Source organism: Vanacampus margaritifer, chromosome 8 (genome assembly GCF_051991255.1).
Source record: "Vanacampus margaritifer isolate UIUO_Vmar chromosome 8, RoL_Vmar_1.0, whole genome shotgun sequence".
NCBI lineage: Eukaryota > Metazoa > Chordata > Actinopteri > Syngnathiformes > Syngnathidae > Vanacampus > Vanacampus margaritifer.
The window spans coordinates 12,587,570-12,604,312 of record NC_135439.1 but is presented as its reverse complement, the minus strand read 5'-3'; the positions used below and the strand labels follow the sequence as shown (position 1 = coordinate 12,604,312).

Here is a 16,743-nt window from a genome sequence, read left to right as displayed (position 1 = left end):
AGACCGTGAATGATAAAACACAATTAACTCGAGTATAAAACGAGATAGCTTTCTTCATTCAAAAATATTCGACATGACGTCACATAACACACGTACGTGACAATATGCCGCTATCTCCGTATGAAATTATACGGTGAAATACAGAACTGTAAGGGATGCTTATGAAATGAGATACAAACAATAAATGAAGCAAAATTGCGATACGGTTAAGTTTGCTGGAAGTCAAAATGAGTTTTAAGGACCAAAATAAAAAACAATTGGTCACTATCCGCCATTTTGGTTGTTTACTTTTGCCTCGAACGCTTTCAGGTCGGAACTGGGAAAAAACAACTCTGATATATCCGACTTCCGACCATCTTCGAATGTAGCATAAGTTCCTAGTTGTAAATAGATAAAAACAGTCCCAAAATATGATGCTGCCACCGCCATGCTTTACTGCAAGCAAACATACCTTTTGGAATTCTCGCTGAAAAAAAGTTTAACCTTTTCATTTAATCATAACAAAATAAGATAGCTCCAAATCACTCACTGTATTTTATGTTTATAAAGAACAACAGCAGGGGGGGTAAAATCGTTACTTTTATAGGTAGTGAGAAAGGGGCCTGTGTAAACAAACAATTAATGACAGGGTTGTGCAGTGGGCAGCTTTCTGCTGCTTTGGGAGCAGTTGAGTAAATTGCAACGCTTAGCCATTGTAGGGGGGAAATACAGAGGCTCATTTACACCACCTTCCCATATGCTAAAGCCAACCAGAATCGAACCGGGGGGTCTGGTGGAAAAGAAACACTCATGTGAGTCTTGGTCTGACCTCCTTCTGTAGCATATCATGAATTCCATCCATGGCCACACAGTCACACGTGCTTGTTGAGATGGAAGAATGACAACTATGTGCTTATTTTGTTTCACGGTGGACCCAAAAAGGCCTTGCGTTTTTTTTTTTTTTTTTTTTTAATATCACAATACAATAATGATGAAGACAACAATGAGTTGGCAATGCAGTAATCTACATCAATGTCTAGTCTACGCTATCCATTAGGGATCATTTTGATAGTTAAATGTTCTTTGAAATTATGATTGTTTTAAAACATTTATATTTCTTCACTTAAAACAAAGGATATAGCCTCGGCGCTGGGATTACCTCAAATCTGAGAGGATTTTAATTTCCCAATCCTGTGCCTTGTGTTTAACGAGTTTAATAAACATGTTCACGGAGGGTAAAACTTTTTGTTTGTTTTTCTCGCCACTGCAGACTTTTCTTTCTGAGCTTTCTTGTTGGTGTGAGTTCATGAATAATGTAACCATTGTAAAGCGTCTTTGAGTGTCCCATAAAGCGCCATATAAATCAGATCCATTATTATTATTGTAAATAATTTTGGGTTTCCGTGAATGGGTTCATACAACATACAAGATTAAAACGTGCATCTCAATATATTAGTACAACATGGAAAAGTTATTTATTTCACTCAAACTAGATATACCGGTACATACACTTCATTCAGAGAAAATCTTCATGATTTTACTTTTTGTCATTTTGATTATTCTAGTTCACAGTTAATGAATACCCCAAATTCACAATTTGATGAAATTAGAATTTAAATCAAGAAAAAAAAGCTAAATGATTTTTTTCACCCTTGTGTTTGAATGAACTTTATGATTTTTTGGGGGGAAGCACCTGTACATGACGTTTTAGTGAATTTGTTTGTTTATATTATTATTATTATTATTATTATTATTATTATTATTATTATTATTATTATTATTATTATTATTATTATCATTATTATATTTGCTCCTCTCTCGTAAGATAAATAAGTTACCCAACATGTGGCCATGATTGTATATGTGTTATTATGAGTTGTTTCTGAATTCCTTTAAAATATATTATACCCTAGTGTGAATTGTTTGCTTCATGTTTGTGAAGGGTTGTTTTATTTTTATTTCCGGTATTATAAATGCGGGAAGTCAAAATGTTTATGTTTCATTTATTTTCTCTTAAAAATAAATTGCATTGTGAATTCTCATGGCCAGGCATGAGAGTGCCATAAATTTAACATCTCATATTCTTGATTAAGTATTTAAGAGGTTAAGCATTTGGATCTGTACATACTACTGCCTTTATATTATGTAAGATACAATATTTGTATCAAAAACACTTTGGAATAAATGGAATAAATAAATAAAACTATGAAACCATAAATTTAAAAACAGTAACTACTGTACTGCAATAACTGAGCATGCTTTCTTGTGCCACGTGACCACATATTCTTACTTTGCTGTGCAAACTAGTTAATCGTGTGCCATTTATAACATCAAAATGTTATAATTACAAAAAATCTCGGTATTAAAAAAACAAACACTTAACTGATCGTGAATTAAAAAAAAAAAACACTCAAATGAAAAACAGTAAGGATGGCAGTAATTTTTGTAATATTTCTTTCCACAATGTCCATTGGGTTACAACGATGTCCTTGGTTCCTTAAAAAAAGAAAAGTCATCATTAAAATAAATAAATAAATAAAAATCATTATTAATATTAGTTACAGTATGTTCCACCAAAATGCTCGCAGCTGTTCTCTTGACCAAATCTCGCGAGGTAAAAGGTAAAAGGTAAAAGCAACGCGCAACTTTGTCTCCATCTGTCGTTGCAAAACGATATAGCCAAACAAACGTTTTACTCGGTAATTAAACATTTTCAAGTTACTTTATCGTCCCCAAGAAATCTTCCCATGCTTCCTGATAGATTCCGACTCAACAGAGTATACTAAGATGATTCGAATCACAAATCTGGTTACATCATTTCTTCTTTGCCGCTGAGAGAAGGTAATTTTAGTCGTTAAATTTTTTTTGGGGGGGACTTACGTTGACTTTCATGTACGTAATTGCATCTATATACTTGGTTTTGTGTGCGTGTTGTTTGCTCTTTGAGTCTATAGTTAGTGGTAAAAGATGGCTAATGCTAAATTAGCTGGTTAGCTAGGCTAACGTCACGCGAGCTAGTTCTTCTTAGCAACTTCCAAAATGTTTGGTGAGTCTAACGTTGCCACACTGTTAATACCAAAAAAGAAAAAATAATCAATGTAATTCAAATAACTAATTTTCGTTATGTTTTGCCCTTTTATTACCAAAAGTTCATAAAATGCTCACGCTCTGTCATCTATCTACTGAATTTTTGCCTGTCTGTCTGTCTAGGTTTTCTAACATGGACAGGAACGGAAAGAAGGTGGCTTTTAAAATATCAAAGCGCCAAAGAGTTTTCAATCCAACTCCATTTGCCCGTCAAAGAGATGTAAAACGCACGCCTGGCAAAGTGTTGCCTAAAGCAGATTTGCCCCTCAGCGACACCCCAGGATCAATCAGCTTTGGTGAGCTGAGTCTCAACACCCCTAAGAGGAAAGCCCAGACGTCTCTTGATGCGGTTTCCTCCCAAAGCAAAGCTGACCTCAGGAAGCGCGCCAGGAATTGTTTTGAAATGTTCACATCCCAGGTAAATTTGTGCAGTATGTCATCCTGATGAATAAAGATGTTTATTTTGCGATTCATTTCACAATGGAAGATGAGTAGTACAGTTTTATTGTTGGTCATTTCACAGGACACCAATCAGCAGGATTCTACACAAGATGATGTAGTTATATCCCCTCTTCCCTCTCATGTTTTCAAAAAGAAAAAGGAAAGGACGCCAGAGGAAGGCTTGAAGGCAATCTACAACATGGCATTATCTGCAGCTATGGGTAGCAGGGGATTGATAAGCAACCCTACAAAAATGACCAATGACACCAGTTGCCGGTCTCTGCCACCTGCAAGCCCCCAGGTGACGGCTGAAGAAGACAGTCAGGCTTCATTCTCAAGTGATTGCTGCTGGTCGCCACTGAAGGAGGTATGTTAAAAATCCATACTTTTGCGTGTCCAATAAATCAAAGAGAGATAAGACATGAACAGAGTTCCTGCGCAGGATGATTTATTCCGGAGATCTCCAGTCACATCATTGAATCAAACTCAAAACAGTTTCAGATCAACAATGCGCCCCCTCTTTCGAAGCGCCAGCTTTTTATTACAATCAAGTTTGAAAGAACAATGCCTCCTACTCCTCCCCTCATGAATAATATAATAGAAAAAAAACTGAATAAAAAACAGCATTCTCAGCACACAGTTGCAGCTGTATTCGTCTCTAGACAAAATATACTTTCAAGGCACTTCTCGTACGTTCTCCCATAACAAAATCTCACAAACAAAATGTGTTTTCGCACAGAGAAGGAACTTCTAGACCAAACAATTTGTACCAGCTTAGGTTAAGGTCAAATTATACTGAGTTCAACACTACTTTACCTACTTCACATCTATAAAACATTTCAACATGGTTAATATATGAAATAAAGAATTAAAAATGTTAATAATGTATAACACCACAACCGAAGATCAGTGAGGATCAGTGCTCAACTTCTCGGACTTTTGTGGTTTCGGTTGGCCAAGAAGATGACGTAAGTCTCAATTAATCAATAGAAACTGATTCTTTTTATTATGCCATACAGTGCTCGTCATAAAAGAGCAGCTCCCAACAGATTTAGGTTAAATAACCTTTAGTGTAAGTTCCGAGTTCAAAGTGGTTCGAACCTCTGCCTGACAGTTGTGAAGTACACCCTCCTGCCTGTGTCTGAAAACAAATCATTTGCCGGACAGTCTGTGATGTTTATAAATGACAGTGAAAAAAAATATTGGCAGTGTAAAACAATTAGGGACAGAAGGTAGTACAGAGGGCAGTGTTCTACTGGTGGTTTGGGAGCACTTGAGTAAATTGGTTGCTCAAGGGCACCACCTCTACCACTGCGGGAAGGGAATACGGGAACTGTACAGACAGTTTTCTAATGGATTCTATTAAATCCAATCAAACTTTATTTGTTCAAGCACAAAACAATAAATAACACAAAAGGCCAAAGAGGTTAAAATAAAATTAAAAGATACAAATTTCAGTCTTAAGCAGCAAAATCGACCCGTTTTTATCCATCTTAAAGGGCGGCCATTTTGCCACTTGTCAACTGAAAATGACATCACTTTCGCTCAGGGAACAAACGAACACGGCTCACCTTTAAAAAATTATTATTTTTTTGTTTAGTCATGTGTCATTAGTTTAGTCATATTTACAATTTCTTATGTACCTGTGGATGAAACGAAAGCATGTGGTAAACATTTTCATGAGCCCTGCGCATGATACAGAGCCCGTTCTTTCAATATATATTTTGACACCACTAAAATGTGTATGCATACAGTATAAAATATGTCAAACTGATATGCAACACATGTTAATATGATATATCATTAAAGTGTCAATATTATTATCTTTCAGGGCATTCTGTTGGAAAACGTTATAAAAGATCCTCATTACTCCCAAGAAAACGACTCTGCCACAGTGTTTGAACCGCAAGCTCAAGACATTGAGTCTTCCCTCCATGCTCTCGAGTTTATTCCAGATTCCCTGTTTTATGGTACGACTCCTCGGAATTACCCATTCCACAGCTGCGTGAGCCCGCCGGTGAATTACAGCTTTTGTGATACATCTTCCTTTTCATCCCCGAGCGAATGCAATGAGGATTTAAAGAGGACTTTCCTCATGTCCCAACAGTCCTACAAGCAGCAAGAAGACAGAAGTCCTTCAGCAGTGGCCAGAGTGGCTCGCACAACTCTAAACCCCAAGACCCTCGACTTCCCCGACCCTTTTGCTCTGCCGCTACATTCAGGCAGTAAAGGAAGTAGCTCCACAGCCACACGTAGACGCTCATATGCCGGCTCTTCCATCCATTCCCCCCGTTACTCATTTCAACATGATAGCACACCCAAACCGAGACAGTCCATGGGCAACACTCAACCCCCTTGGTCAAGTTACCCCCACAACGCCGGCGGCTTCATAGACACGCACTGCCATCTTGACATGCTCTTCGGAAAACTGCGCTTCCGTGGCTCCTTCGGCCGTTTCCGAAGTCTTTACCGCAGCAGCTTTCCGACGGAGTTTCAAGGCTGCATCGCTGACTTCTGCAACCCACGGCTCATGTCCAAGGAAGCCCTGTGGGAGGATCTCCTGAATGAGGACATGGTCTGGGGGGCTTTTGGGTGCCACCCACACTTTGCTCACGAGTACTCAAATGCCAATGAACGCAGCATACTGAAAGCCATGGGCCATCCAAAAGCCGTGGCGTTTGGCGAGATGGGTTTGGACTACTCTCATAAAAACAGCACAAGTGTCTGCAAGCAAAAAGAGGTAAGGTTGGGATGACGCAATACGAGTCCGAATTGAACGAAGCTTTAGTGTTCTCATGGTTGGGTGTCTTGATCGAAGGTGTTGGAGCGGCAGCTGCAATGGGCAGTGAGCATGAACAAGCCTCTGCTCCTCCACTGCAGGGATGCGGATGACGACTTGATGACCATCTTGAAGAAGTGCGTCCCCAGAGATTACAAAATTCACAGGTGTGTGCTCATGTTATTCATGTCTCGGGCTGTTTTCAGACTTGAATTATTATCATTGCCCCATTGCTTATTTTAAATACAAATCAAATAATAAATGGCTTGCAACAGAAGGTTAGGGCTTGTTTACTGTTGAAGGATGTCACACTTGAAATTATCAAATAAAATTATTTAATTGCTTTTAGCGTGCTGCACAAACACAAGCTGAAGTCGCCGTCCTATTTTCCTGTATGTAGCCCTCAGCGGAAAGCTTTGGGCGCCGGCAACGACATCAACACAATCCTATCCTGTCTTTTCTATCCTGATGCTTGGATTTTTATTTTTGGTGTTTTAGGCACTGTTTTACAAACAGCTATCCGGTGATCGCACCCTTCCTGGAAGCGTTCCCCAACATGTACGTGGGCTTTACAGCCTTGATCACCTATTCCAAAGCCACGGAGGCCCGAGACGCTGTCGGAAAAATCCCTCTAGACCGCATTGTGTTGGAGACAGATGCACCATATTTCCTGCCAAGAGTGGTATGTAGCTATGTGTTTTAATTACTAACAAAGCATCATCAATGGTAAGTATCGTCTGTCGTCATTCCTCATCAAGTGTACAGTATACCATTATTGTTACTCTCTAGCAGAGGTCCCATTCTTAACTCTTTGACTGCCAAAAACGTTAAATAACGTTTAGTAAAATCCTAAGGAGGAGTGCCAAAGACGTTAAAAGACGTTTGTTTCAAAACAGAGGTGAAACTAACCATTTTCTATTGTTGATTACTCAAAAACGGAATAAGGTAGAAACAAACTTTTTTTTCTGATGAAAGATGAGAGTCCAATCTTTCATTTGCTAGTATGTGTGTTTCCATAGTCCAAACACATAATTTTCTGTGGACCTTGAAAGATCAGTCAAAATGCTTAAATCGGCTGGCACCCACGGCATCCCTTTTCTGAAAACGTCTGGCAGTCAAAGAGTTAATGACATTTCTTCCATTTTGATAGGTTAAAAAAGACCACTGCAGATTTTCCCATCCGGGACTGGCCATCCACACCCTGCAGGAGCTGAGTCTGCTGAAGGGGGAAGACATGCCCACCGTGCTCACCACCATCCGAAACAATACCACTCAGCTTTACGGCATCTGAGTGCGAGAGATAATGTTGCTGAATGTTACGAAAGTCAGCGTTGTTGAAGCTGCTCACTAATATTTTGAGTTTGATATGTACAGTATAATGTACATTTGTGGAGGTGCATGCTGGCATGTTATAAGCAGTTGCTATATTGTTGTGGTGTTATTGGTTGAACATGTTTTATGTGGTCTGTTTTGCTTTGGTTTGTAAACTTGCCAAATAAACGAAACTCTTTAGTTTCTGCAGTTTTGTTTTAGAAGCACTTGTGTCCTCAGTGCAGTAAGATACAGAAGAGGACCTGCAAAACATATTTAATTGGGGAGTTGAAGTAGCTCTGAAGGACGAGCACATTTCCACTTAGAGGTTCATTTGGAGTGCTTTTTATTTGGATCAGACAAAGTCTTTAAGTGACATGGACAGCTCTGACTCATGGCAGACAGCATGGAGTGTGCTGTTCCCAGTTACTCAATAAATACAATCCCAACATGTAGGTCAGACACGCACTTTTGGTCTGGATGCAACAGATGTGCACAATGCATGTGGCAACACATCCACTTCTGCTCTTGATTTGTCTGACCTTCCTGCTCCAGGCGCAAACAGCTTTTCTGTGTTCGTTGAAGAACATTGACTTTTCCGGTTTGTTCTGAAGCAACATGGGGTAATTGATTTTCATGTGTTTTAGTGCAGTAGAATGGAACAGTTTGTCATGAAAATTCAAAGCAACAGACACATTGCACACTCCTTCTTTTCCTGCAATGTTTGTTGCGTTAATTTAGCCATTTATTTCCCTCCTTTCTAGTATAGTACTGTATTTTTTTCTTCATTTAATGCATATCAATAATTGTTTGATGTGTTGTAAATATTGAAATGCTAAATATTAATACTTTTTAAATTGTGAAGATTAGAACTAGAATAACGATAATGTAGCTATAAAATACAACAATAACAAATTTAAAATAAATTATTGGTGTATTTTTAATTATAAATAATAGCATATAATATAATATTATTGTACTATCAAAATTGCCTATTTTACATACACATTGGAATGTTATCTTTTAATCTATAATGAGTTTTAAAATCAGTATTCATCCAAATTAATGGCGCAGGATGAAAAACAGCGTGTGTATTTGATAGGTTTGGCCACGAGTGGGCGGTATTGTAACATTTACTAACTAGCGAAATGGTAGAAGAAGGTTAGCGGATGTTTATCTCATGTTACGAATTATGTCTCCAAATTTTGTGGCGAAAAGATTTTAAAATGGATAAAAAGAAGAGACCGTTTGACGTGACTGCCTCTTCGGTAAGTTGCACTTTTAGCAAACATAATATCGACGTCACGCGACGCTAAATGTCGCTAGAAACCCAGCTAACGTTAGCCAACATGCTAGTTTGCTAGCATTACTTAACATTGATTTGCGTAGCTTATCGTCTAAAGTTGCTTCTTGAACGCGTATGGTTTCTTATAGCTGGTGGACCTTAAAGCTGAACTATACAGAAAGCAGGAGCAATTCAAACAGCAGAGACTTGGCCAAGAAAGTGGCACTGGACATAAACCAAAACCCAAAGTCAAGGTACGTTAAATGTACATTTGAACTTTTCCATGTTAAAACGTGCTGTCAACTCAATTTGCTTCTGTATCCACCATGTAGAAACCAAATGTCTGGGTCAAGCAAAATTCTGGAGTTTCGGCAAGAGCTGAGAAAGATGCAGAGCAGTTGGCTGAGGAGCAGAGAAGCCTGGATAATGCAAAGCAAGTGGTCAATACTGTACTGAAAGCCCTACAACTGTAATTAATGCTTTTTGTTATTATCAGGAGCAAGCTTGAGGAGAAAGCCAAACTCTACGAACAGATGACTAAAGGACATTTTCCAGGTCAGATATGAATTACATGCCACTAACTGTATGTGTGATTTAAAATTGTGCTTAACGGTATCAACCTTGTTGTTAGATGAAGAAACAGAGGGGTTGTACCTGGTGGATTTTGCTCAGAAAATCATTGATAAAAGAAGAGAAACACACAGACAGAAGGATGCAGACAGTGAGGAGGAGGAAAGAGCCAGATTGTCCCCTGTTCCCCCTCCTCAGAACCCAGATGAAGAATGGTAATACTCATTTTCACATGGTTGACACTTGGTTTGCTTCTATGAATATAGTGTTGACTAGTGAAGTCATCAGAAGTAAATTGGTGTACCTTGTTTTGCTGTAGGGTCGACTTTGTGGACGCTTTGGGGCGATCCCGAAGGTGTATGAAGAAAGACCTGCCGGATTTTGTGAAAATGGATCGCGACTTCAAAGGAAATGGGTAATCAAATACGGTTGCAAATTTTTTTCATAATGGATTTGTGATCTGAGCGTGTATTTGTCCTATGTAGAAACATCCCCGCTGACTTGCTGTCAGAAGACATGCGCAGAGAGCTGCAGAGGCAAGAGTGGGAGCGAGAAGAGGAGGAAGCCATGAAGAAGCCAGTTGGACCCGTCCACTACGAGAACATCAGGGCTCAAGGTTAGCTCTCGTTGGGGCTCCCCTGATTAGGAGTGTAAATCATCATCTTCACTTTGGTGCTTTTGTGTCATTTTGCAGAGGCTCGGGAGCTTGGCGTGGGCTACTTTGCCTTCTCTCATGACGAGGAGAATCGCAGAAAGCAGAGGGAGACTCTGGACATGCTCAGGGACCAGGTGAGCAGCCCATCATGGATGTGGGCATTTAAATAAAACTTAAACTTCAATAAGTCCGTACAATAAATTTTTGTATTGACAACCCTTTTTTTCCTTTAGTATTTAAAAAAAATATTTTTTAAATATTATTATTATTTTTCTATGGTTGATACCTTGTGTCATGATAGACTTCATTATCACAAACACGCCACCTGCAAAGCAGACTTGGCATCTGTAAAGTTGAAGGTTACGCATGAAAACTAAAGCATAAAAGCTGGTTAATACAGTTTAAAATATTTATCTTTTTTTTTCCAGGGAATTATTATTATTATTAAAGGTCTTAATTATAAATGAGATGTCCCAAATTTGATTGAAGTGAAAAGGTCTTGAGTCTTACATTTGACTGCCGAGACACTTACTATCCATTGTTTTGTTATTACACTCTTCATATTACATTTGTACAAAATAGTAACAATACCCCCCAAAAAAGCCTGTGGTGTTCCCCTGAAGAAGCTGACCATCCTTTTATTTTTATTTTTTTTAGACAACTGACCAGCGGAGCAAGAGGGAGCGACTGAAAGAGAAGAAGAAGGCCATCCTGCAGGCCCGGTTGGCCAAAATAAAGCAGAGGAAGCTGAAGGCCAAGGGAGGTGTTGCCGAGGAGGAGAATGAAGGTTGAAATCCACCACAATATTACATTTTACTTCCTTTGTTTCATTTGGTAAAAATATCTGCTTGCGTGATTATGGTGACTTTGTAGATGAGGATGAGACTGCGCCATCACCACCACCTCAGGATCCACCAGAGGTCAGCAGAGTGAAGAAAGTGGAAGTGGAGATTCAGGAAAGAAGGGACACCAAACCTGGAGTCCCTCATGTCCGAGAGTGGGACAGAGGCAAAGGTACATTTGTGTCTGTGTTAAGAAACTGAACTTTAACACATGTAAGGTTCATCGAAAATATCAAATGACACAAAGTTCAGATTTCCTTTTGACAATAACCTACCTTTGCATGTGAACAAAATGCTAGAAGTCATACGAGATTGTGTTTTATTTGTGTGTATTAGATTTATTCTGGTCACAAAAAAAAAAGAATCAACTCCCAAGCCCCCGCTGTAAAAAGTACCTTAGTGGTTGACAGGGGAAAAAAAGCTAATCGCCATCAGAAACATCCGTATAAAAATGTATTAGAATTTCTGTCCCCTGCCTGACAATTCAACTCACGTGTCTTTCTGACTTTGTTTTTATTCAAGAGTCCATGTTTGGTGAGTGGAAAAGCCGGCGTCAGTCAGAGAGAGATTCCGAGTTTGCGCCTCCCTCAGCGTACTTTACCGACCAGAAGCGCCCGAGACCCGCAAAGACTCAAATGCCAGAGAAGAAAAATCTCCCAATGTCCTTTCCATGGACACAAGGTGGGAGCATTGAGAGCCAGGACGACGATCCAGGCCCTCCCCCCGAAGCTGCCCCCTCACATCCTCCGCCGCCACAAAATCCCCCAGTCCAGCCACAGCCTCCGCCGCCATGCCGCCCTCCAGCTCCCCCCTCCAACCTCCAGTACCCCCCTCCTCCTTATTACCCTCCATTTGCTCCTTCACACTATATGTGCCCACCTTACCCATTTCCTCACTTCCCCCCACTCTACCAAAACCAATATCCGCCTCAGTGTCCGCCCCCGATGCCGAGCCAATTCCAGCCCCAGGTGCACCCCCAACCCACTGTGCCCGACCAGGCCAACCTGCCACCCAAACCCACAGAGCCCAGCCAGCCTCAGGCACCCCCCCAACCAAAAGAGCCCGAACAGCCGCAGCAGTCACCTCACGGCCCCACCCAAAGTCTGGATGACATGCTGTCCTTCTACAGGAACGCCATCTGATACCCGAGTGTAGAAAAAGGAGGGAAAAAAAGGTAAATTCTCATATAAAATGTACAACTGTGACACACATGAGGACTTTTGGCGCATCTCGGGTCAATGGTAATTTCATTGACATTTCTGTAGTTCAAATATTTAATAAATAGACTTATTTGACATTTTTGTGACTTGGTTCATTTTGAGAATACAAATTCAGGATGACTTCATATACGCTTTGTATTTTATTTAGGAGGTGCACGCGCACAATACAATGAAATCCAATGAGAACGTACAAATTATAGGGCAAAAGTTTTGAACCATCAACACCACTGCAAATTATATAGATGTTGCCAATGTTCCAGATCAGGCCTGCAAGTGTGTGACTACTAAAACAACAACCACTAGATGCATATATATATATATATATATATATATATATATATATATATATATATATATATATATATATATATATATATATATATATATATATACACACACACACACACACACAGTGTCCGCCCTGAGACTGGGAGGTCGTGGGTTCAATTCTCGGCCGGGTCATACCAAAGACTATAAAACTGGGACCCATTGCCACTCTGCTTGACACTCAGCAATAAGGGTTGGAATTGGGAGGTTAGATCACCATATGATTCCCGAGCGCGGCTGCTGCTGCTGCTGCTCACCGCTCCCTCAGGGGATGGGTCAAATGCGGAGAACAAATTTCGCCCCACTTAGGTGGGTGTGACAATCAGTGGATCTCATCTTATCTTATCTTATATAATATACATATTTTTTTTTCGGACTTGATTTTTCTTTAGGTAAATTAACTGCAAGTAGGCAATGTACATGCCAACAGCAAACGATGTCAGCTTGCTGACAAGGTGGACAACGACAGGGTGGACATTTTTTTTTAGCTAATATGGTAGCATTTAATGACCACGTGGTGAATCTTCACTTGACATTATTCAGTTAGCAAGCTGACTACTGTTTAACAAACCAATTTCTAATATTGGGAAGGTTTTTATATCCATTGATATTTCACAATGACAAGAGTGGACAACATCCAACTAACTGCACGTGATGAAAATTAATTAATTAATTTAATTAATTTAAAAAAGTCCAACAGCTATCAATTGTTTTAGCCTCCATTGAAGAAAGACAAAATACAGTTAGTAATGTCACTGAAAACATCGAAAGGGTTCTTAAAGGAACAGTAACCCCATAATGAGAGGGTGGACAGTGATTTGTGCACGTTTGGCCACAGATGAATTATTCTGCTACATTTTCATGACGACTAGGCGATGAACACCAAATGTACTTTATAGTGGTATTGACCCTTTAGCAATTTTACACCGCCAACAAAAGAACACATCACGCTAGCGTGATTTTCGACATAGCTAGATTTTCACTTTCCGTCCCCCCCCCCCCCCGATTGTCTCAATAAAAGAAAATTGTCTGCCATACGACTTCCACATACGGCACACCATAGAAATGGCACTCTGCAGCCACTTCAGTCAACCATTAATGAACCCATAGAAGCGATAGTCCACCATGCCCTCAAGTGGCGACCTGCTGACTGGCCACTTTAGTGCATGGAGTGACTTTTTTTTTTTTTTTCCCCCCACGCACAGACCCCCTCCCCGCCCTGCCTCTCATAGCGCCACTATACTGATAAATGATGTCAACGCACGGATGTGTCACTTTAATCCAACCAAGACTTCCTGCTGTTTTCATAATGGAAAAAAAAAGACTGTCAGCATGCGGAAGCCTCTCGGGACGCAATGTCCACTGCTGTTTGTATAATGATCATTTTTACTGCGTTAATTTAATCATGTTTTCGCAGCTCCATGCGAGTTGGCGCCTGTCATATTGACTCCCGTCTGATGACTATTAAATATTAAAATGGCGGTGATGATTGCTACAAATTGTTTGACATTTTGGGATATTGGACTTGAATGAAGTATCTTGAAGACTGCACATGACTTTATTCAGACCTGACAAAAAAAATACTTGAACTTAATGTTGTAACTATTGGCTTTCTTTAAGAGACCATCTCATAATATCCCGGGGCGCTTTTGTAAATGTGTTTGTTGCCTCAATATGCTTGATTTAACCAGTTGAGTCTTAATGACCTATTATCCCTAATGGCACTTTCCGTATACCCTCCACTTGTTTTTATGGTCATGGCTTGCAATTCAAGGAGGAATCCTAAATTGTTCCAAAAAGCTCATAATGTATTTTTGTCTTCAATTGGCTGCCTTGTAAAATTGTGTTTGTTCTTTAGGTTGACACACTTGTCCGCGGTCCTCAGGTAACTTTCCCCAGGTTAACAATTTATGGCTTTGATTTCCACTTTCAGTTTGTTAAGTTCACTTCCTGGACGGGCCATTAAAGTGCAGCATCATAAAAGTGCCCTCAGGCTTAATTAAAAACCCCTCACCGTCGAAGGCCTTGTTTGAGTTTGAACCATGACAAAGTATCCCTAAAACAAGTCACACGACACTTTGAAGAGGTTGCGTGTGATGAGCCGTGTATGTCCAGCGTCCCATAGTGACATTTAACATTTACATCGACACCTTTATATGATTGCTCTACATTACAATATTGCAGTTTATAGCAATTTATAGATCAAACCACATGGGTTATTGAACTGAATTGTTGTCAGACAGTGCAAGCGCAAAAGTGGAGAGAGGATTCATCAAAGCTATTCATTCGGTGAATGGAAATGTTGGTTCAGTGGGCAAAACGGCTGTTTTTGGTTTGCTGGTTGCTTTTCCAAAAGAATATATTTGAATGGATGCAAATAAAAAGTAACTTCACACACAAAAAAGTGTTCAAAATGACACAGCATGTCCATGTGAGAGGTGTGCAAAAAAATCGATTCTCATAAGAAACGTGATTCTCATTTAGTACCATTCAGAATCGATTTTAAATGTTCCAAAATTTATTTGATTTAAGTTATTTCATGCTGTCTTGCCTTTGTCTGTGTGTGCCTTTATTTGGAGCGCTGTTCATGTTGTACCCGATTTGGCCACTTAGGGGCAGTGTGGTTCCACGCGTTCTAATACACTGTTGAGAGTAGAAGGAAAAAGTTTTTTATTTTTTATTTTTTGCAGTGCAGAGCCGTTCTTTTGAGTGATAAAAGTGCCGCGAGTAGCGCGCTAATTAGCATTAGCGAGTCAGACTGGAGTAGATCATTACAATTCCTTGCACATCAATCGATTGAAGCAAAAATCATTGTCAATCAAATAATTTTCAATCCAAAATCGTTCTTAATCGAAAATCGATTCTTAATCGAATCGCAGACCCAAAAATCGGAATCCAATCCAATCGCGAGACATTCAAAGATTCCCACCCCTACTACTTTGTGTGAAGTCTCCAGGGTGGCGTTTCTATACAAATACTTGGGCCTCCTTCCTTCTCTTCCAGCACATTAGCCGGCCAATGTTGACACCGCATGGCCGCTCCTAACGGCCTTGTCAATTGCGCTTGTGGTGCAAAGGGGAGCCAGAAAAAAAAAAAAAAAGGAAATAAAGTGGCACGGGGTTGTGTGTGCTGGAAAGTGCCCAGCATGCTCGCTGCCCGCTGTGAACAGATGCAGCAACGAGCCTTCCAAGTATTCTTTGACATTAAGCCTGATTCCGCATGTCGGACCTCTGGGGGTCCTTTGTTTTTATATACTAATTACTCACACTGTACTGGTCTTGAAACTACACACTTTTTGGACACTTGCGGGGCAGTGATCTTCTATACAGTGCTGGAGTTCCAGCTCGCTAGACTTGCATTTTAGCTAGCATCAAATAGCTCTTCGTGTTTTGCTTCTTTAGATTTTTATGCCACTTTTTCAGGAAGTTACCGCAAAGGGTGACAATATTGACTTGTATGGGGAATTTGTGCCCCCTTATGGAGACATAAGCGGTTTTCAAAGATTTTGGTAAACGTTTTAAGTAGAGTATTCGGGGGAGGAGCTAAGGTTAGCTCGTTGTTAGCATAGTGGCTGAATGTGTCTTGGCTGGTTTTACGTTGCCGAGTGGCTACTTAAAAATGCAAGCTAACCAGCGACGCAGGTCTCATTTCAAGTTGTGATGTTCTCTACTTGTTTCACTTATCTTTGTTCATCTATGCCAGTGATCTATCATGATCGGCAGAACAATTCATACTCTTCCACTAGATGGCAGAAGCTACAATTCACCTGTGTATCCTGTTGTCATTCATACAACAAAAAATAGCTTGTGTTCAACTAAGCAGACACAAATTTAACACAAATGACCAATTGTATCGATTTGTGGGAAAAATATTAAATTGAGCAAATTTAGGTTAAATTGATACTTCAAAAGTATAGTTTTCAGCTTGGAGGTGCTAGGTTTACTTAACTCATTCACTGCCATTGACGGCTATAGACGTCAAAAATTAATTTGAACTATTTCTATTAGTTTAACATATTTTACACTTTTGTTAACAAGAGTATGAAAACTTAGAAAAAAATGATTGTACATTTAGAACAGATATAACATTTGTGATTAATTGTGAGTTAACTAGTGAAGTCATGTGATTGATTACAAAAAAAATTTATCGCCTGACGCTCCTAATTCTTAATAATCTTTTCTTCGTTTTTTTCTTTTGTTTAAAAGTAATTATTTTTTAATCTTTTTCATTTTTTTTTAAAGAAAAGA

At 39.7% G+C, this 16,743-nt stretch overlaps 2 protein-coding genes across 5 annotated transcripts; both read left to right on the top strand.

Moving 5' to 3' along the window:
• The first annotated feature begins 2,608 nt into the window (after positions 1 to 2,608).
• On the top strand, positions 2,609 to 7,807 carry tatdn2 (TatD DNase domain containing 2). Of its 4 annotated transcripts, XM_077574087.1 has the most exons (8): positions 2,609 to 2,820; positions 3,190 to 3,484; positions 3,590 to 3,874; positions 5,339 to 5,524; positions 5,615 to 6,247; positions 6,326 to 6,453; positions 6,785 to 6,968; positions 7,437 to 7,807. In XM_077574087.1, the coding sequence occupies exons 2-8, from the start codon at positions 3,200 to 3,202 to the stop codon at positions 7,575 to 7,577; spliced, it is 1,842 nt and encodes a 613-aa protein (XP_077430213.1). In that variant the 5' UTR covers positions 2,609 to 2,820; positions 3,190 to 3,199; the 3' UTR covers positions 7,578 to 7,807. The 4 variants fall into 4 exon arrangements, with proteins under 4 accessions (XP_077430213.1, XP_077430212.1, XP_077430210.1 ...); XM_077574086.1 differs by having other exon boundaries at positions 3,662 to 3,874; positions 5,339 to 6,247; XM_077574084.1 differs by having other exon boundaries at positions 5,339 to 6,247.
• A 151-nt stretch (positions 7,808 to 7,958) lies between these two features.
• ccdc174 (coiled-coil domain containing 174) lies at positions 7,959 to 12,244 on the top strand. The gene is made up of 11 exons (XM_077574089.1): positions 7,959 to 8,865; positions 9,032 to 9,136; positions 9,215 to 9,315; positions 9,379 to 9,437; positions 9,514 to 9,667; positions 9,772 to 9,867; positions 9,938 to 10,068; positions 10,147 to 10,241; positions 10,765 to 10,894; positions 10,981 to 11,121; positions 11,472 to 12,244. The coding sequence occupies exons 1-11, from the start codon at positions 8,767 to 8,769 to the stop codon at positions 12,089 to 12,091; spliced, it is 1,731 nt and encodes a 576-aa protein (XP_077430215.1). The 5' UTR covers positions 7,959 to 8,766; the 3' UTR covers positions 12,092 to 12,244.
• Positions 12,245 to 16,743: the final 4,499 nt, after the last annotated feature.